Below are 23,082 nucleotides of genomic sequence, written 5' to 3'. Positions count from 1 at the left end.
GCTAAGAAATTCAAAATATTTCATGATGACATCTTTATTTTACATTTATTATTTTTTAATTTATGACATACTAATATTATCCTTAAGGTCCAATATATTTAAAAGCTAATATACTTTAAACAGTCCTTATATATTTACAATGATAATTCCAAGTTATATGAACTAAACATCCAGTTGTTTTGTGCCATATCAGTTTTGTACTAAGTTTTTCAATTTTTTTGTTTTGAAATTAGGAAAAGAATTAAATTTAGTATTGATTCTTATTTTATTATTTTAAGTAGTTGAATATATAGGCTAGTAATCTTAGACTACCTTGGTGTGTGGTGTTTAATACTATTAATACTAAAGAATTAGTAGAAAGACAAAATTTATACATATAAAAATATTTTACATGTATTCCTTTTTCTATATTTTTAACTTAAATTTTAGTACCTAATAATACATATACATCTAAGTGTTGACAATCAAAAACATTCCGGAGGTGAGGGCATATTTCTACTATGATAGCAATATTAAAATGTGAACATTGAATCTGATACACTATAAATGCATAGGAGGGCACGTATGACATTGAGTAACTAAAGTAGGGCTCAATCGATCATTTAACTATGGAAACAATTCTAAAAATATAATATTCACATGTGTTTTCAAATATTTCTATGAAATTGCATTATTATTGGCAAGAAAGCAATTAGTCATTATTATTGAGATTCAATATTGTAATATGTTTGGCAAATATGTAAATTATCCTGAACAATCATCTAAGTAACATCTAGATAAAAACTTCATTGTAGGAGATATTCTTAATTTGAGAGTGTAACTAAGTTTACTTTATTTAACTTACAAATTGGGTAAATAATTACACATATAGTGTGTGTGTGTGTGTGTGTGTGTGTTTAAGAAGATAGAGCAATTCAATCAACTCAAAATTATATCAGCACAACAAATTATCATTAATTTTTATTTTAAAGCCTTTTATGTGTAGTAATTTAAGATTTCTCATTTGAAGCATTTGTAACCAACAAACTGAGCAATTCTCCCATATTAATTATATTCTACATTGTTTTCTTTGTTACTTTTTAAAATAAATATTTATTCTTCACAGGGAGAGCATGAGCAGGGGAGAATCAGAGAAGGAGGGGAACGTGAGATACAAAGCAGGCTCAGTGCTGACAGCGGAGAGCCTGATGAGGGTCTCAAACTCACTACCAGTGAGATCATGACCTGAGTGGAAATCAATAGTCAGACATTCAACTGACTGAACCACCCAGGTCCCCCTCTTTGTTACTTTTAAATCTAGATTCTTAATATTATTTTATAAATAATTTAATTATACAAGTTCTTTTATAATAATCTAAATGACTAAGAAATAATATTGTTTCTTTTTTTTATATTGTTTTTATTGTTTATTTATTTTTGAGAGAGAGAGACAGAGTGTCAGCTGGGAAGAGGCAGAGAGTGAGAGAGACACACACAGAAGCTGAAGCAGGCTCCAGGCTCTGAGCCATCAGCTCAGAGCCCAATGTTGGGCTCAGAATCACAAACTGTGAGATCATGACCTGAACCAAAGTTGGACACTNGCAGTCACTTATATTTCCCTTAATGTGACAAGAAAAATTTTAATCTAAGCCTATATGCTATATTGATGCAAATAAGAATTTATATTTTCTTTATACCATGGCTTAAAACTTTAGTACTATCTATTTTAAAGTAATTTACATAATTACTTATAACTATATAATGATTTCTAAGTTAAACATACTTAACAAATATGTGGGGGAAATATTTATGAGGCACCAGAAAAAACCAAGTGCTGTTTTTAGTAATTGCAGATACAGTGCCCCTCCTTACTTATACTTTTGCACAGTGAAATGATAGTAATGAATGAGTGATTAGGCCTTTGCTTTAAACAATCATCTTAGCAGTAGTAACAAAGGAATGGATTTTGAAGTTATTTTGCTATATTTTGATTAGTACAGATGAGCATTGTCTTTGGGCAAAATATATATGATGATATGATCATTAGTACTGGCACATGGGGCTATTATAATAATTTCAAATAATGAAAAAAGAAATAACTTATAGTAACGTCTACTGCTTCTTCAGGAAATGTATTGAAAGCTAATATTGTAAGCACTCACTAAATATCCATTCATAAAGTCATATATATTTAATTTCATATTATTATCTCATCATTCAAAACTTTCAAATTAATCCCTATTAAGTTAATAGATTATGGCCATTAAAGAGCTCTCCATAAAAATATTTGTTTGTGTTTTGGTTATAATTTATATGTTTTTAACATGATATAAGTCTCAACTATAAATGTATTATGAAATGCATGTTTATATAGATATGTTAGGTTATTGCTAAGCATATTTTTATTTATTTTTAACATTTAGTTATTTATTTTGAGAGAGGGAGAGAGAGAGTGTGCATGTCCATGCAAGTGGAGGGTCAGAGTGAGAGGCAGAGGGAGAATCCCAAACAGACTCCATTCTGCCAGCTCAGAGCCTTATGCAGGGCTCAGTCTCATAAACCATGAGATAATGACCTGATCTGAAATCAAGAGTCAGATGCTCAACCAACTGAGCTACTCAAGTGCCCCACAGGCATATATTTAAGTAAGTTAGCTTTGAAAAAAATAATAATACTTAAGATGATGCATTAATAGATTTTGGGCATGGAAAATAATAAAAATTCTGAATTCATCTGTCATTTAAGTTTTCAGAGAGATTCTAAAATAAATATAAACCTCTCATAAATGGCCCAGAAAAATTGATTAGCAACAAATGAACCAAAAAACTGAATATAAATCCCTAAGTACTAATTATAGAGAATTTTTTGCTATGTTGTGTGCCTGTAATTGGGGATGTCATATACTGAAAATTAGAGTGACAGATCAGTACTAATAATTGGACAGCTGAATTTTCAATGGTAAGAGAATTAAGGGGTTTTCAGGGCCTACTCTGTTATAATGTACAGGTATATAATAAAATATAATTTAGCTTGTGAAAGTCTTCTTCCTCTAGCAATTATTAAGAGTAAGTGCATTTGACTGAAATAAGTGAGAAAAATCTTAAATGGCTAATATCATCTGGGTTGGAAATAATATTAGTTATAATTTTATGTACATAGAAACAGTGCGGAAAGATATTCAACATAGTGTCAATAAAGCTTATACCTGGAGAATAGAAGTAGTCAGAATGAAGGAGGGGCTAGCTTTTGTTTTAATGTATAAACATAGATATTCTTTGAACTGTTTAGAATGAGTGTGCAATAATTCATGATCAAATGAAGACTTAAATGAAAACTAAACTGACAATATGTGACAGAAAGAAACCTGCTTTATAGATCAAAGCCCTGGGCATTTCATTTAGCTTCATATTCTGTTTTCATTTTTGTCAATGTTTGAGAATATATTTAATTAGTTTAAGAATATATATATGAATATTTTGAATATATATTCATATTTACATATGTGTTCTTTACTGAACACTAGTATCATGAAAATAGTTGAAGCTCAAAGTGGCAATTGAAATGATATATTAGAAACACTTAAAACATATTAAATACAATACAAAGAAATTATGTTCATAAGTAACTTAGATACTAATACTCAGAAGTAGGCAAGTAGTGGTGTCTCTGTACTGACTGAACGTTTATTTACATAGTTTTTCCGTGATGACAAAGGAATAACTCACTTTTTCTATTTTATTAAATCCAATATCCATCTAAATCTCTCAATCAGCTTGATAGTAAATAAAGCTCTGAATCAACCTCAGAAGAAAAAAAAAAAAATCCCCAGTGCCTGTTGGTTTCAGTGGCCCTGGGTAACTCCCACACCCCCAAGCAGTTCCCAGAGTACCAGGATCCCAGCGAACTCCTGTGGACACAGGCTCCCAGCACATCACAGCCATGGCCTGCTACCATGGCTTAGGCTTCTGGTGGCCCCAGACCCCCAATCAGTCACCTGGAACCCAGGCTGCAGGTATGTTCTCATAAACCAAAGCCCCTGGGTGGGCCAAGCCAGGTTGACTACCACAGATCCAGGCTTTTGTGCCATCATAGCACCAAGCCAGCTCCTGTGTACCTATGATCCCTGGCCCACCCCAGTGCCATGCTGGCCCCTGAGAACCTACATCCACGGCTGGCTCCCAGAGATCCAGAACCTTCAGGCTGGCTCCCAAACTCCCAGGTTATAGCTGACCCCAAAGTCCCTAAGCTCCATGCCTACTCTAGTACCAAGCCAGATACAATGTCACTAAGCCTCCAGTGTGACTCCCATGAAACTAGGCTCCCAAACTATCCTAGGAACAAATCATGCCTATGGACCCAGATGCCAAACCCCACCCAGTGCCCCTAGTATGTGATTAGATCATGTAGACCCAGGACCCATGTCTGCCCCTGCAGGTCCAAGATCCTAAGCCAATCACTTCGGACTCAACTTCCAGGCTCACTACAGTTATCCCATGCTCCAGGCTTATCCCTGGAGACTCAAGCACTAGGCTAGACCCTTGCATACCAAAGTATTAGGCCCACCCACCTGCTTACCCAGAAACCGGACATGTACACTCAAGGACTCCAGCAGGAAGCCTGCAAACAGATACCACCACATGGCTGACCCTGTGTGTCTGGATGGGCAGACTGGTGAAGGTCTTTGCCTGCCCAAGCCAGTCTATAAAGACTGAAAGAGCCACCAGCTCCCTTGAATGCATAGGCAACAAGACAAGACCACAAGGATCATGAGCTGAGAAAGTACATCGCCATTAGACCTGCCTTACAAGAAATGCTGAAAGGAGTTCTATAAGCTGAAATGAAAGGACTCTAATTAGAAACATGAAAACTTGGAAGTATAATACATATTAGTAAAGCTAAGTATATTTCAAATTCAGAATAATCTAAAACTGTAGTGTCATGATGTATTTATCCATAAACCTCCATAAATATCCATAAATACCCATTCTAATCTCTAATATAGAAGACCAAAAAAGGAGACAAAGGTGTTAAAAATAATTATTGCTGTAATCATTAGTTAATCAATAAACAGTATCCAAAAAGTAAATTGTGACATCAAAACAAAATATGGGGGGAATAAAAAGTAATTCTTGTATGTGATTGAAGTTATCAGCTTAATATAGAATGTTAAATGTATAGGCTGTTTTATGTAAGCCTTTTGGTAACCACAGCACAAGAACTTAAGTAAATACACAAAAGAAAAAAAGGGAATCAAAGCATAACATTATACAAAATTACTAATTCACAAAGAAAGATAGCAAAAGAGGAACAAAGAAACAAGGAGACTGCCAAAGACCAGAAAATAATTAGATGGTATTGTAAATTCTTACCTATCAATGAATATTCTAAATATAATTGGATTAAATTGTCCGATCAAAAAGTATAAAATGAATGATTGGGTTAAATAGTAACACCGAACTATATGCTACCTACAAGAGACTCACTTCAGCTTAAAGGTCACACATAGTTTCAAAAATGAATGAATGGAAAAAGATATTCTGAGAAAATAGAAACAAATAAGACAAATATAGCTATCCTTTTATCAGACAACATAGACTTTAAGGCATAATGGTGGCAGGAAACAAAGATGGCCTTTATATAATAGTAAAGGAGTCAATTCACCACAAGATACAACAATTATAAATATATTGTGGTAATTCTTTTGCAATATATATGCACATCAAATCATCATATTCTACACCTTAACCACATGTTATATGTCAATAATATCTCAATAAAACTGGGAGAGGAGAGATAAGAGAAGCTGAAAAACTTTTGTTTTACTTTTTTTTTACCCTTCATTTAGGTATCATTTTAATGTCTTCTTTATGTGAACTGCTAATATTCTGCAATACATGAAGCATCTTTCCTTGCATAAAACAAATGTAAATCAAACATCTATGCCTTGGTCTATTACCTTCTGGTGATACAAAAGGATTATAAAAAATGACCTTTTCCACATGAAGTTTATAATAATTTTGAGGAGGAAAGAATAACCACTATGACAATTAAGGAGGTTATAATAGTTCTCATGCATTACTTGACTGCAATGGAAATATATAGTTCTGATTCCAAATGCAGAGATAAACAAATAAGGAAATGAACAGTTTTTCTGAAAATTTCTGTTTGAGGTCAGCCTAGTGGAAAAATCTATTTTAGATTGTGAGAATAATATGGAAAAATAGAGAAGTAAAGAATTTGTGGAAATTATGAGATATTGGCTTAGTGAAGTGGAGTCATTTGTATTAGAAATACTGGGTAATTAAGAGGTAAAAGCAGGGCAAAAATGATTATGACAGATTTTGAAAACCAGGACAGAAGTTTAAATTGAAATAACGTACATAATTAGAAGCTCATGTAGGTTCCTGAAGAGCAGAGTAGCATAATTAAGTCTGTAATAACAATAATAATAGGCCTAATGCTAGTTAACATTCACTGTGCTGATTATGTGCAAGGTCATGTTGAAAGTACTTTGAATATAGTAACCCATTTTGTCCTGAAATGAAAGGAAATCCTAATTTTTCCCACCTTTTTCTTACATAAAGAAAATGGAGAATTTAAGACATTCATCCAAGTTATGCATTAAATAAGACATAGAAATAGAATTCAAACCCAGGCCATTCTGTAGGAATAACATATTAACAACTACAATAGACTGCCTATCATAATTGACAAAGATGGTTCTGAAAAATGGGACCACTTTAGAAAATATACAGAAAATAAGCACAGCCAAAACTAGTTAATGGTCTAGGAAGCTGTTAAAGTTAATCCAGGCATGAAATGAGTACTATATAAATACAGAGAAAGAGATGAACTGAGAAATATTTTGGAGAGCTGTGTCATAAGTAAGGCGTCCTGAAAGTAGAGCTGCAGATTGGAGTTCAGGTATGCACGATTTATTTAAAGAACATCCTCAGAAGAAAGGGAAAAGGATAGGGCAGAGAAAGGAGCAAATCAAAGAAATAGTCTCAGCTGGAGTCTTGCTTTATCTTTAACTCCCAGGAAGCTCTGGCACATGATTTGCTGCAGAGTTGGTCACACCTTGAGGAAAAAGACAACATTTTACACTTTGCTTCTATTATCCATTGTCATTGGGCCCATGGACAGGTTGGTGGGGAGGAGATTGCAGAGGTCAGACTATGAGGTAGGAAGAGCAGGGCACACGGAGTCCCAGAGAGGCAGCTCCTGGTCCATCAAGTGTGATTCTAGAGATGGGATAGTAGTTAGATGGTATCACTGGCACTGGGGGCATAGCTGTGACTGATGAAGGGGGTCTGGGCACAGCAACCACAAAGGCCAACACAAAGGAAAAAAAGATGGCTTTTGTGTCATACTTGATATAGGCAATAATAGATATAAATGATGACTTTGTAATATATACTCTGAGTGTTCAGTATATTGGTGGTACACCAATTAATAACAGAGAAATAAAAATGAAAAACAAATCTCACAGAGAGTGCTCTGAGTTTGGTTTAGAGCATCTGAAATATTACTGTGATATGTGATGAGCAGTTTCTGTAGGCATTTGAGATACAAGGCAAGATTTAAAACTACCATAATACTAATAATTAAGACTATCCTAGGAGATGATTCTTAACAGTTAATGTTAAGTCAAAAATTTAGATGTTTGAGAAAAAAAAATGCAGGGCAATGAGAAGGTCAAGAAGTAAGAAGAGAGAGAAGTCAAAGAGTCGGAAGTAAGCTGAAATAAGAAAAAGCCAGTATGGCCTTAGCTAAAAAAGGGATTTAAAGAAGAGGGGGTAGTCAGAAATGTTAAACACCACCAATAAATTGAAATAGGGCTAGAAAAGTTTAGTAGATTTGGAAGCAAATAAATTTGTGATGACCTCAATGAGAGATTTTCCAGAGTGGCTGCATGCATTCACCTATTTATGTATTTTCTGCTCTTGCTTCCCTTGCATTCATAGAAGTTATATATGTGTGTATAAATATATTACTTTCTATTATGCATTAAATCCCTCTTCCAAAATCTAATTCACATCTCATGTGTCACTAAATCTAAATGCAGTATAAACTTGTTTGCACTTCTCTTACTGAATTAAAGATTTTTTATTTAGAACTGTAAATTTTCAATGATATGTCTAATTTCAATCCAACATAATAGGATTTATTTTACTCTTCTGCATGTCCATATTTGTATCTTCATTTTCCATCAGTGAGTAACCTTTCTTTGATGATCTTCAAAAATGTAGTAATTTCCTCTAATATATTTAAAACAAAAAGAAGTTTCAGCATTTCTAATTTAAAGAACTGTGAGAATCATACCTCTTACCTACATTGCATTTTTTAGTTTTATATTTCTTTGGAAACAGAATATATTGTCAAAATTTTTACTCAATATTTTTAAACTTTATATCTCTACTTAGGATATTACAGCACATGAAAAATCTTTACTCCCATTAAAATTAAAACAAATCACCAGAAAATTTTGAGAGAGGGCATGTAAATTGGGGAGGAGCAGAGAAAGGAGGGGGGAGAGAGAAATTCAAGCAAACTCCATACTATCAGTGCAGAGACCCACATGGGGCTTGAACCCATGAACTGTGAGATCATGACCTGAGCTGAAACCAACAGTTGGATGCTAAACTGACTGAGCTACCCCAGTGCCCTGCAGTTGGGCAATTATAACTTATAAAAGTTGTCAAAAGGTCCATTCACTGCTTCAGGAAGCTCAGAAAACCATTATCAGAGTAAATACTAAGTAAAGACATTTAGGCCCATCATAGTCAAATGGCTAGAATCTTAAGATAAAGAGGGGGAAAAAAGGAAAAACAGTTAGAGATAAAAGACATAAAACATCAGGAAAACAATTATAAGAATGAAAGCTGATTTTCTATGATAAACATTAGACCCTAGATCATAATAGATTATTATTTTTCTAGCCCCAAAGGGTAGAATTCTATATCAAGTGAAAAATCTTTTGTATGATATCTTCTCTTTTTTAAAGTTTATTTATTTATTTTGACAGACTGAGAAAGCATGAGTAGAAGGGCAGAGAGAGAGAGAGAGGGAGAGAGAGAGAACCCCATGCAGACTCCACACTGCCAGCAAAGAGACTGATGCAGAGCTCCATCCCATGAACAGTGAATCATGACCTGGCTGAAACCAAGAACTGGACGCTTAATGGACTGAGCCACCCAGATGCCCAAAGATATTTCCAATGCACCAAAATAAAGGCCTTTTTATATAAATGAAAACTGATAGAATTTGTTATCATCAGATCTGCAGTACAATAAGTACTAAAGGAATTTCTTCCAGTTGAAGAGTATTGATACCAGATAGAAGTCTACTTCTTCAGAAATAAATAGAACCCAGAAAATATGAAGAAGGGGATAAGTATAAAATGTTTTCTTTCACATATATATTCATTAAAAAAATTCTTGGTGTGACTGAGTGACTCAACTGGTTAAGCGTTGGAATCAATTTCTGTTCAGATCATGATCTCTGGGTTGTGAAATTGAGCCCCAAGTCAGTCTCTGCTCTGGGCATGGAGCCTGCTTAATTATGTCTCTCCATCTTTCTCTGCCCCTCACTCTGCTCACGTGTGTGGATATAGGCGCTCGCTGTCTCTGTCTCTCTCTCTAAAAATAAATAAAAATAAATGAATAAATAAATACATTTTTGACTGACCAGGATTGGGTAAGTAGAATTATGCTGTTCTAAGGCTCTTACAATATTTGTAAAGTAGTATAATTTTATTTGATGATACTATTATTAGTTAAAAAAATCTATATTTCAATCTCTAGAATGAGTCAGCAAACTTCTGTGCAGGGGCCAAATCTGGTGTGCCCCTTCTTCTGAATGGATCATGTGCTACAATTTATTCTTGCATTTTTAATGAATTGAACATTTTTTAAAAAGGAAAATAAATGACAATCTGTATATATATATATCAATGCCTAAAATATTGATATCTGACTCTTTACAGAAAAAATAAATTCTGACACCTACTCAAGAACAACCACTTTAAAAAATACATACGTATATACACAAGAAAAAGATGTAGTTAAAACGTTAATAAATTATATTTTTTTAAAAAGGCATCAAAAAGATTAACCCAAATGAACTAATAGACTAAAATACACACACACACACATTTATATTTATTTAAAGCCAAACAAAATTTTTTATAGTTTATTTATTTTGTGAGAGGGAGAGAGTGAACAGGGGAAAGGCAGAGAGAGAAGGAGAGAGGAACAATCCCAAGCAGGCTCTGTACCAACAGCCATGTGGGGCTTGAATTCATGAATCATGAGTTCATGACCTGAGCCTAAACCAAGAGTCTGACGCTTAACTGGCTGAGCCACCCAGGCATCCTAAAGCAAAAATAATTTTATATATATTAACATACGTTTGTAAATTTGAGAACCTAGATAAAATGGGTAAATTTTTTAAAATGTTAACTGCAAAAGTTGATGTTGAAGAAATAGAGCACAAAAATAAGCCATATCATTTATTAAATAACTGAAGTGAGATCATGTCAACTTTTCTCATAATAGTCAAGCCAAGAAATTTTTAGGGTAAGTTCTAGAACATCATTAGGGAAAAATTAATTGCTTTCTTCTATAAATCATTATATAAGATTAAAAAGAGTTGAAGATACCACCTCATTTTATGAAGATACCACCTCATTTACCCTATATAATATTAACTCATAAGTCAAACAAGAAAATACCACAAAAGGAAATTTCATAGGTTAATTTTTCATATGATTATAAATATAAAAACTTAAAGATAATTGTGATTAAGATACAAGGAGTTTTATGAATTTTAACACCTATATAAATTAAAAAAGTGGCTGGCAAAGCTAGAAATTAAAGGCTCTTTCTGACACGGTAAAAGTTATATACCAGTACATTCGGCAACCAGTACATTCAATCTCACCAAAGAGAGAATCTTAAGATTCTCATGTAAAAGATGAGAAAAAAAAAATTTCTCCCCTGGCACAGTGTATGTTCAACACACCACTGGAGCACTGGAGGTCCTGGAGGAGGTTTTAAGAAAAGCAAAAGAAAAAGTGTTATGGAAAATAAACAAGAATGGGTCAAAATGATATAATCATCTACCTAGGAAAAAAATAGCAGAGTCAAAAGAACTGATAAGATAATTTAGTAAATGTGCCAGATAAAAGATGGATTTGTGACAATTTCAACTGATGAATTTTAACCCAACAAACCCAACAAATAATAGAATTTAAATAATAACGCCAACAAAACTAAAGTATGAAGAAAGAAACCAAGAATATAAGACAATTTTAGGGAAAATTTTAAAATTTGAACAGAAAACAAAAATATCTTTACTACATAGAGAGATATTTTATACTTATGTGTTGGAGAACTTTATATTATAAATATACCAGTGATCCCCATAAATCAAATCAGAAATTCAGTGCATTTTTTAAAGATTATTTATTTATTTTGAGAGAGACAGAGATAGCATGAGTTGGGGGAGGGGCAGAGAGAAGGAGAAAAGGAATCCCAAACAGGCTCCAAGCTGCCAGTGTAGAGCTCAACGATGTCAGGCCCAAACCCACAAAACCATAAGATCATGACCTGAGTAGAAAACGAGTCAGTCACTCAAACGACTGAGCCATCCGGGTGACCCCAGTGCATTTTTAATTAAAATTCCATTTAACTTATTTGAAGAACTTAATAAACTTCCATTAAACTTTACATGAAGAATAGAACTTTGCTAATAGTTAAATAAGGACAGAGGACTTGTCTCATTTGGTTATAAAGAATCATAGTATTAAAAAAATATATTACCACAAGAACACGCAAATAAGCAAAAAACCAGAAATCTCTGAGACAGATAACTATACATTCAGGACTCAAATTCTTAATATAGATGGCACCATTAATTCAGAGTCTTCAGTAGTGTGGTAAAAAGTAGGTGAGTATGTAGAGAGAAAAATAATTGGATTCCTATCCAAAATGATCAAGGAACTAAATGTGAGAAAGAAAAAAAAATGTGTTTAAAATGGTGGAAAAAAATGTAGGTTAATGTTCTGTGACCAAAGGTGTAACAGAATATCCTAATTTAGTTTTGAAAAGTACAATCTGTAAGGCAATAAGTAGATTGATAGATGATACAGAGATACACAGATGGTATCTAGGTAGATAGAGTCTGGACTGCATTCTTATTAGTACTTAGCATTTTGCTGTTTTACAATTGTGACTTAAATTAGATCCTATGACTCTTTCAGGCTTGTTCTGAGCTCAGTCTCCGACTATTTTGCTGCCATGTTTACAAGTGATGTTTGTGAAGCCAAGCAAGAGGAGATCAAGATGGAAGGCATAGACCCCAATGCCCTCTGGGACCTTGTCCAATTTGCATATACAGGTACTGTAAAAGAATTATAGCTTCATGTTGCTCCTCTCATGAATTTTAGAATTTGGGTATGGGATTTAAAGGTTAAAAAAGTGCTTAGTTTGTGTATTTGATTTTTTCAGTTGAAAGATTATCGAAAAGAGAAAAATCAGGCTACCTTTTCATTTGTCATGAAATAAAAAGCGTATTTATGTATACATACACCCTATTTCCTTCCACAAAGGATTTAATAAGTTTATAAATATAGCCAATGAAATGACCTGGGGAGAGGAGCAGAGAGGTTATTAATTCTCAAAAATTTGTTAATGTCCATAAATAGAGAATTAGACAAAGAAATAGATTCTCATTGTCTTTCCTTTTGGAAAGTATCGGTTGAAAGAATCCTGTCTCCTTGTATTATATTATTTTAACATGAAAATCTTCACAGAACATTTAATGTGGATTTGACAAACTTAGTTGAAAGGGACAGTGAAGATATTTAGAGTTATGAAACTGACCAGTTTTTGAAGCATTTTCTTCCTGCTCTACTATGTTGATATTTTCTAATGGCCTTTGCGCCATGTTATACTTAGCACATTCAGATAAGTTTGCCAATTAGCAAACATTTGTTGAATGTTTCAAATGTGCAAGTATAACTTGTATCTCTGGAGAATAAACCAATGAATCAGTCATGTCTTTGTCTTACAGAAGCTTACAGTCCGAGTGGAGAAGTTATGTGAGGGAATAAATACAATATAATGTGACACATTAAAAGGGAGTTTGAAAACATAAAACCTGCCACTCCAGACATTATCAGGGCTCATATTCATTTAAAACATTTTAATCATTTTCAAGACTAGTGTGGTAAAGGGAGACATTTTAATAAAATCTTGTGATGGAAGCAAAGGCAGATAGAATGAATTGATGTAATATTTTTTTTTAGAAATGGCTGGTGGTTCTTTTTGTCTGAACTCTCAATCCTGGTATGAAATACGAAAAAAAGGTAGGCTAGGGCCTGGTTATCAAAGCAGAGGATCCTAGTTTAAGGAGATGTGTTTTTGTAGTATTTCAGGTTACAGGCCACATAAGATGACATTGTGAAGATCGGTGACTAGAACTAAAAGGCTGTTAAACTATTGGGAATCTGTGTTCTTGGAGGATTTGGCTTCTCATCGAGAGGAGTTTGCTAATATAACACTTAATGAGTCAATGAAGCCTTTTTGAAAAGAAAAATCTATGCTGTATCTCAAAGTATCAATGTGGCAGACAGACGTAGATATTTCCTGGCCTCAATTGTTTTTAAATTCTATTTTGTCTAAGTAAATATTGCACTGGGCAAAGTTAAAAATAGTAAAAGTAACTATAGGTGAGACAGACAGAATTCAGTATTTAAAGTGAGGGAGAGAAGACTTGTAAATGCTAGGATGATAGAGACCACAGGCCATCTGTGGTTGCGATTTTGCTTTACCTAAAGGAAGAGTAGACTGTTATCTATCTTTGTGATATGACCTAATTTTACAACTTAGAGCAAGGCACTCACTCAAGGTATACTTGTACTCTCCCACAAAACCTGAGAAATAAGGGTACTATCATCCTTGAAGTTGGCATTTCAAAGGGAATGCTTCCAGGTCCTTGAGAACAAGATTCCTGGCTTGTTAAACTGGCAAAGAGGCTTTTCAAAATATTTACATCTCAAAGGGGTAGACAAAGAATTTATAATTACAGGTTTTCTGGAGTAAATGCTCTAAGGAAAGGGAGACCCCAAAGGCAGGAAGTAGAGTGAATAGGTAGTCAAGCTGAGGGGCCATTAAGACCATCTTAACTGCTTGCAATCTGCATACAGCTTGAAATAGTAACAGAGCCTATCAGTGACCTCTCAGCCAGAGGATGGCAAAGGTAACCACATTATTGTTTCCTTGAAAGAGAAGAATCCTGAATCTTCCATTTTAGGGATCTTTCTAGCAACAGAAAGGCATAAATCCACTCCTTAACAGCTTCCATGGCCTGGCAACCTTGCAATTCTCTTGTTCAAAACTAGGTCAAAAGACACTCATCATCATGCAGCACAAAGTTGGAAGATGTTTCAAAGCTCCCTGCTGAATGTAATGACCCAGATTTTGCTCTGCTTTATAGGGGACAGGCAGGATACAAAGTGGCCTTTCACGTGCCACTGTCACTTTTGGTTTTTCTCCAACATCCATACTCCCTGGTAGTTCATAAATTTTTGATAGTTAGTTTATAGAAAAGTAAGATGAGCAAATGATTTACCAGCTGATATTGGGAGAATTTTAGGCATAACATAAGATACTTGGTCTTTTGATAGATCTATTTACCTATAATAGATATGTACTAAAATATGACAACAGAAGAGATCAAGTGAGCAAACGACAGAAAGGGAATCATAGAAAGTACCCATCTATGTGTCCACTTAGGTAATGTGCTAGCTAGTCTCAGAGATTTTTCTTGGTAGAAAGATAAAAATAAATGCCTCATTGAAGAAGGGAAAAATTGAAAGGCAGTAAAGATATTGGGTCAGTTATTTGGTAATATTTCCTTAAACTGAAGTTTGAGAGGCTTTGAAAGAAATTAAGGAGGATCCACTCTGTCAAGAACTGATAGATCACTATTAGCTGTGGAAGTAAAGCGTTCAATACGTATACATGAGATTGCTTTAAAATGATTGAAACAGATAAAAATTTCCATGAGATCTAGAAAGCCGATGAGATTTGAAAGAACCCTATGTGCTTAATTTATTTCATTAGCTTAGATATTAAGGAAAAGAATGAAAGGATAAAATAGCTTGAAATAAACTTTTGACTAAGATAAGCTTCAATGATTATAGGGTTTAATAATCTTTGATTCAAAGAAAGAGAAATTATCCCTTAAAGAATTTCAGGTAGTAAAATGTGTACATAGTAAGATGCAGGAGACACCCTCCCTCCCTGTCTACTCCTCTTTTCCCTACTGTAACAAATTAGAATAAGAAGAAATGAGACCAGTGGCCTGGTAGAAATTCATAAGAACTAAGGCAGTATTCATAGGGTTTCTTTTCCTGGTTACTAGGGAGAGTGGCCTGGATACCTGGGGTGGCTGCATTGATGCTAATACCTCAAAGGGAATACGAATATCTTTAAGGGAAAAGATATAATAATAAAAGGTTAGTGTTAACAATATGTAAGATAGGATAAAGAAAATCAGTAATATCTTCTGCTGACAAAGTTGTACATGTTTAGAAGTATGAAGGATTAAGATACAGCAATTAGAACAACATCTAATTATTATGGTATCAAAATAAGCTTCTTTACTTAAAAGGCACCAATCAGTCAATTTCTTTTCACACACTGCCATAGCTCAAGAATGAAAAGGAAATTAAAAATTTTACCAGTGTTAGAAATAATTGTCTACCTAATATGAGGTTCATATCACTTTCCAGAGTTCTTAATTGGCTGTTTAAGGAGTTCCAAATTTCTGCTTTTTAAAACTTTTCATTGGATTTTTTTATGGCTTTAACCAAGAAATCTGAGTATGATCTTAGCTATTCAGAGAACAAAGGCCCATTTAAGCAACAGTGTATATTATAAAATAGTGCCCTTTAATAACTCATGCCTTATGTTTAAAAAAATTTTTAATGTCTTATTTATTTCTGAGAGAGAGAGAGGCAGCATGAGCAGGGAGGGTCAGAGAGAGAGGGAGCTACAGAATCTGAAACAATCTCCAGCTCTGAGCTGGCAGTTAGCACAGAGCCCGACACAGGTCCCGAACCCACAAACTATGGGATCATGACCTGAGCTGAAGTTGGATGCTTAACCGACTGAGCCACCCTCTCGCCCCCATACCTTACATTTAAAGTTTGAATGCTTAGTTGCAATCCAAAGGATATATAAGATTACATATCAGTTTTTCAAAATCAAACTATAATTCAGCTAATAATATTTAAGCACAATGCATGAATTAGGTCACACTAGGGACCAGAAGATAAAATATAAATTACGACTGGTTGCAAAAGCAAAAGGGAACTCCTGGGACTTCATCAAGATAGAAAGCATTATGCTAGAATGTATTAAGCTGGAATGCATTATGCTAGAATGTATTAAGCTGGAATGCATTATGCTAGAATGTGTTATGCTACAATGTATTATGCCAAGTGAAATAAGTCAGTCAGAGAAAGACAAATACAATATGATTTCACTCATATGTGCAACTTAAGACACAAAAATGATGAACATAGGGGAAAGAAAAAAAGAGAGAGAGGGAGGCAAACAATAAGACACTGTTAACGAGGTGACTTTTGAGTTTAGGGTTTAAAATAACTAACCTTTGTTGCCTTTGTTTGTATAAACATACTTTTGATATACACAGTCTAATATTTCTTCATTAGAGAAAAGTATAAAGCAAATTTTGAAGACTATTATATTATTGTGTATATAAATAAATACATATGAAGATATGTATATACACACACACACATATGCACACACACACACATTTCAGTTCTAGCCAAAAATTGATGATCACATTGTGAAAATGAAAGAGGAAATGTAATATATTTGAAAAGAATGCTCTGGAGTTCACTGTATTTTAAAGTTGCTTTCAGGTTGATAGAAATTCCCTTCTGGTTTATCTTTTACACAGTCCCTACTATCTGGACATACTTGAAAATATACTGTGTTCATTGATGCATAAGGAAATAGAGTTCTAACAAATGTGAGAGATGGGATTGCAGGGTTACTAGCTAAGTATGTCAGGTCCTGTAGAGAACTGATAAGGACACAGTTTAAATAAAGGAAGCTGTCCATCTAGCAGTAGTATTAAGAAAAGAGGTAGAAAATTAAACTGCCAAATAGCAAACCTTTAATCATACTGAAGAGTTAACTTCCTTAAAAAAATTTAAAAAAGGTTTATGTGCCACTGAAGTTAATTAAAGTCTTACTACATGCTAACAAATGTTAAGATAGCTTCTGCTTACTGCCAAACATTTGAATGAAATAAATACACACACACAGGAACTAAAAAGTTTAATGTTCTATTTTAATATTAAAAAAATATACATCAATATAGTCAGCTTGGACTGAATATTCTAAACTCCCTTCAGAATTTTTTGTCGTAATTAAAAATAAGTTATCGTTGCATTTTTATTACTGGTTTAATTCAAGTGGCATGGATTATGCAAGCACATTAGCAGAATATTAGTCTTAAAGTTAGATCTTTTATTACATAGACAATTTCTGTTCTCAGTTTAAGAAATTGAACCTTTAAAGACTGGTTTTATCTATTATTATATCCCATCAATTAAAATTTTGATTTAATAACTTCCATAGGATGATGAAATAACCTATATATACATTGAGAAACAAAGGAAAATAATAAAAACAAAAATAAATCAGTTGTATATTACTATCATACTTCTCCCCTTTTCATTATCCTAAGAACCCGAATGTTTGTGTGTGTGTGTGTGTGTGTGTGTGTGTGTTTGGATATGTGTGTGTATGTGCAACAATAAATAATATAAACTAAGTTAGGGAAATTTTTTGTATTAAAATAAGTAATAAAAAATTACATATATCTTCTGAATATTTCACAATGATCTGTTATGGTTACTGAACTGCATCCTGGCTTCATGTTATGGGATTTCACAGACAGATTGAAAAAGAAATTGCTTTGTGAAATTTAATATTTACTACAGATAGAGGAAAGGTTATGTCTTTTCTGCCCTGTAACTCACATTTATTTTCTGGGTCTCCAAGTAAGGAAAATCCCTCCGGTCTCATCTTATAATCAACTTTGCCTTCTTAAAAAAACCTGGTTGGATTTTATGTTATTGTTGCTCACAATCTTATAATTTTTTTTTTTTTTAGATTTCCTTTGGGTACTAGATACTGTACAGGAAAATTGTTTACATGTTCTTTGAATCTTACATTTTGCTTTGGATGCTAGGAAGGCAGAAACTGAATCATATGACAGTATGGCATGTGTGCAGAGTACATGTTATATATTTTTGTGCATTAGTCTTATATTTGACTATATTTTACCAGGATTATTTAACCATCACTCTAATCTCAAAATATCTGTACACTTGATTCTGTTGCATTTGAGTAATAGCATATAGAATTTAACATCAAAAATATGTGGAGTTTTCTTTGGCCTTTGCTAGGACTAAAATCAACCAGAACTCACTGAGATATTGCAGCCCAGTGTTCACTTGAACTGTTGGACATTTACTCTAATTGGCATGTACTTGCTTCTTATTCCTCAAGTATTTTTATTATATCCCTTGGGCTCCCCCATTTTCATACTTAGAGATCTTGGTCCAATTACTTAGACTTATAGAGTCTTAATATTACTCAACCATAAGAAAGGAAAAATAATAAAGCCTAAGTAAGAGGATTGTTTTAAAGAGTAATTAAACAAATAAAAGTGAGTTTAGCATAATGCTTAGCACATTATAAACACTCAATTATGATGATTATTTATAATAGGTATTTTTAGAAGTTTCATCAAATCCTTTGCACAATCCATTATAAAAAAATGAAACTGGAGGGGCATCTGGGTGGCTCAGTTGGTTAAGAGTCTGATTTTGGCTCAGGTCATGATCTCATGGTTTAGGAGTTCTAGCCCTCCCTGATTTGGGCTCTGCACTGACTGTTCAGAGCCTGGAGGTTGATTCAGATTCCATGTTTCTGTCTCTCTGCCCCTTCCCTGCTGTGCTCTCTCTCAAAAACAAATAATTTTTTTTAAATGAAACTGGAGACAGAACTGGGGAGGGAGTCAACACTTTGTTTGCCAACATTTATTAATTTTGAATCTGATATATTATATGCTTTAGTATTACAATATGAATTCTAATTCGTATGTAAAATTTTATATACATTTTTATACTAAATATTTTTAAACCACCTACTTCTAATTTTGCTGCCTTATGTATTTTAATAATGTTTTTATTACATACTACATTAATTATTTTAGCATATTTTATCTCATTCCACACAGTAACATCCTAAGATGGGCAATTAGTCAAATGTTATTGTCAGATACAAAAATGAAAATACCTTGGTAGAGAGGTCCACATAATTACATGGATGTTAAAGCATGATCCAGTTTTCTCAATGACATTTCAGTGCGCATTCTACTAGATATAAAGTTACTCAAACTTCTGTCTGATTAATATGAGAGGGAATGCTGCTTATATGTAGTTACATTATTGCCACCTTCCATTTCCCAGTACCACCAACCATAAAACATATTTTTTCTTATAATTAGTTTCCTTTTACACAAAATCGTGAATAATCTGAGGAAAGTATATAGATGTTACAAACTGAGAACTGTTTATGACTGATCATAGCACTAGTTGTAGTATAATCCTCAAACTTGGATATTCACAATTTCATAACTGCACATTTAAGTTTAATTTTGTTTTGTTGTTTTTATGTAAATAAGAAGAATTATAGGAAACACTACATGTTTAACATTTAACATTTTCAGGATGTTTTACACACATCTCTGTTACTTCTTATAAGACTCAGCTTTATTGTGCAGTAGGGAAAATACAGCACCAATGTCACATATATTTCTGAATAGTACACATCTTTTAAAATACTACTTTAGTTGTATTTTGACTATTTCTTAATGCTTTGCATTTAAAATTTGATAGAACTGATTCTTTGCACAGATACTATGTAGTGGCAAAAACAACTGAAACAAGTGAATAAAGAAACAAAAACAAGCAAATAGAACAACTCCAGTCACTGCCCGCTTCTGAATTCTTCCAGAAATTACCTTTTTGTCTGGTTTTCCACTTTCATTAAGGAGAGATTTTTCCTTCGTGTTCTTCCCAATTCATAATGAGGACTTTGTCTACCTCAGATAAAGGGTGGTAAGGTTACCCAATAGGGAGAACATTTCAGCCAGAAGTGAGTGGTGTGCTCAAGATATCCTGGAGGAATACCTTGTATCCTGTCTCCTTGAGACCGCACTTGACCTTTCTTAGGCACATCATAGCACACACATTCCTCCACCAGAGAAAATATTCCACTAAATGGCATTCATGTGAGTCTGATGCCTATTTCCCACTCCATCATTTCTTCTCTGAAGAAAGAGTTAGATTTAGAAATATTTAGAAGAGTGTGTGGGTGGGAGGAAGCATAATAAAGAATAAAATATCAATAAAGAAAGTATGGACTAGTAATGGAAGAATTCTCTGTGAGGATTGTAAAAATCACTTTAACATATAACATTTTCATTTCTGATATGTCCATGTCTGCAGAATGTAAACAATACTTTGAGATATATGTCATTAATTATTTTCATATATATTCTTGGTCTCTATGGCCTACTTTCTGATAAAAGGGCATTTTTAATATGACATTTAAATTTTTGACAATTTATTATTTTATCAAGTTAAGTTAAAGAAAATATAGGAAGGGCCTCAAGTAAAAGCCTCATTTTTATATGCATTTAATTTAAATTTACCATGTCACAAAATGACTTAAAATGGCTTCAAGGTAAAATACATAAGAGAGGAAAATAAGGTATCGATAATGTATAGGGCAGTGTTTTGTGTTTTGACATGTATTGGAGAGTTAACTGTACATTCCTACAATAACACTTTGTAACTATTTTGAGGCTAAGAAATATTGATTATGATTATAGATTGTTAGGTGTGAAAATTTCAAGAAAAATATGAATACTTACAGTCAGAAAATGAAAGTGGTAAATCTCTGAAAAGATCCATAATGATAGCAGTAAAGGAATAAGATAACTTATTAAGCATATTTTGAGAGCCAAGATTGTGCTCCAAAGAAAGTTATCTGTTAAATAAATGAAACAAAAAACAGCTGGCAACTCAGAAGCCATAGTGTACAGAGGAAGGGGGTGGTATGGACACCGGCACAGGTAGAACTCTCAGTCTGGGCAAATTACCAGATGATAAATGTCAAAACTGCAGCCTCTTTTTATTTCCGCACCACATCCATCCAACTGAGTGCATAAAATCTTTAAGTGCCCCAAGATGGAGCAACTTTGTAGATAACTTCAATTCAACCTAGTTCTATGAGAATGTACTTCTATATAATGTTGTTGTAAGATCTGTCCAGTGACAAGTTATATTTTCCTGTATTTATCCCTTTCAATCTCCCCTCTATTTTTCTGACTGAAATAGAACAATAAAGGAAGAACAAATATAAAGTCATTTACAGAAGCCACAGCTATAACTTTAGTCTTAATTTCATGCCTAGGTATCTATGATACATTAAACACAGAAATTCAAGTAAAAAATACCCGAAAAAAGCATCCAGATTCAAATCCACAGCACCTCTAGTATGATTTACACCACAAGAGTCATATGTTTCTGTTTGTATTCATAGAAATTACATGCCAATTTGTTTTAGCTTCTCAGTCACCAAGGCAAAGAAAGAAACATAATCAGTTATGTTATAAAATAAAAACAAATATCTTGCTTAGTATAAGCATAGGTTTCTAATTTTAAAATCTGAGAAGCATATTTTTGAATATCTGAATATTTGTAAAACACTATATGATATACTTCAGACAACTTCACTAATTTGCTAAAAGTGGATATAATAATGAATTATGGAACTATTTCTTCTAAGTTCAAACGATGTTGCCCAGACACACAAATTACTAAAAATTTCAGGTACCAAAGAATAAAGTATTAAAATCCAGGAATCAAATTCAGCTGGGTTGTAGGTACATTTAATTTAAAGAGATTAGTATTACTGATACTGAACTCAAAAGCATATGTTCCTCCTAAAGGTATCCTAATGTATATAATTTTATAATAGCCAAATGAACATATGTATGGTATGTTTGATATACCAGTAGACAAATTATGTTACTTCCAGTACAAGTTTGTATAACTTGTATAACTATGCATTGGTCCTTTATTTTTAATTTTTCTCACAACCAAAATTTCCTTAAGTATTGAGTGACAGGCTGAGTTAGATTAAATCCCACAGCAGGTACTAGAAGTAGAAAAAAATATTTATGTAGTTGATTAAGGACAGAGTTATAAGCTTTGATATACTAAAAATTAAGGAGTATATTCTATGGTTAAAACTCAAGTAAGCTAAACACATGTGCATGAATGTGGGTCAAGGGTATGTTCAGAAAATGTCAAGATTTTTCTCAGCAAACAATTTCTTGTTTTTTTCCATATCATTGATATGTTACAATATTAAATTTAAAACAACTTAGGTACTGAGATTTTTAGTTCCGATACCCATTGGACTATTTGTTTATTTAAAAACATTTTTTAATGTTTATTTTTGAGAGAGACAGAACATGAGCAGGGGAGGGGCTGAGAGAGAGTGAGACACAGAATCTGAAGCAAGCTCCATGCTCTGAGCTGTCAGCACAGAGCCAGACACAGGCCTTGAACCCAACAACAGTGAGATCATGACCTGAGCCAAAGTTGGATGCTTAACTGACGGAGCCACCCAGGTGCCCCTGCACTTCTTAAAGAAGATGTGCAGTTAGAATTAGAAAAATGATGGCCTTTATTATTACAACTACCTTTCATGGGTTCTTGCATAGATATTTCCCTGACTTTTCCAACAGTAAGCCCTTAAACTCCAAGATATATTTACTACTTAAAAAACATGACGTGTGCTTTTCTTATGGCTAGAATACAGGAAAGACATTGTTTTTTTGATTAATAAGGTCTAAGATTATAAGATTTTCTAGGCATAGCTTGTCATTCTGTTTTATAAAACTGGCTTG

At 33.4% G+C, this 23,082-nt stretch overlaps 1 protein-coding gene across 2 annotated transcripts in view; it reads left to right on the top strand.

Moving 5' to 3' along the window:
• KLHL1 (kelch like family member 1) overlaps window positions 1-23,082 on the top strand; it is a 355,540-nt gene that overhangs the window by 116,530 nt on the left and 215,928 nt on the right. For both annotated transcript variants that reach the window (XM_077767989.1, XM_077767988.1), the window contains one exon: window positions 12,245-12,381. In XM_077767989.1, the coding sequence (XP_077624115.1) occupies window positions 12,245-12,381 (137 nt within the window). The remainder of the gene's footprint in view (window positions 1-12,244; window positions 12,382-23,082) is intronic.

Source organism: Crocuta crocuta, unplaced genomic scaffold (assembly GCF_008692635.1).
Source record: "Crocuta crocuta isolate KB4526 unplaced genomic scaffold, BGI_CrCroc_1.0 scaffold115, whole genome shotgun sequence".
Taxonomy (NCBI): Eukaryota; Metazoa; Chordata; class Mammalia; order Carnivora; family Hyaenidae; genus Crocuta; species Crocuta crocuta.
This window is presented reverse-complemented; position numbering and strand designations above follow the sequence as displayed.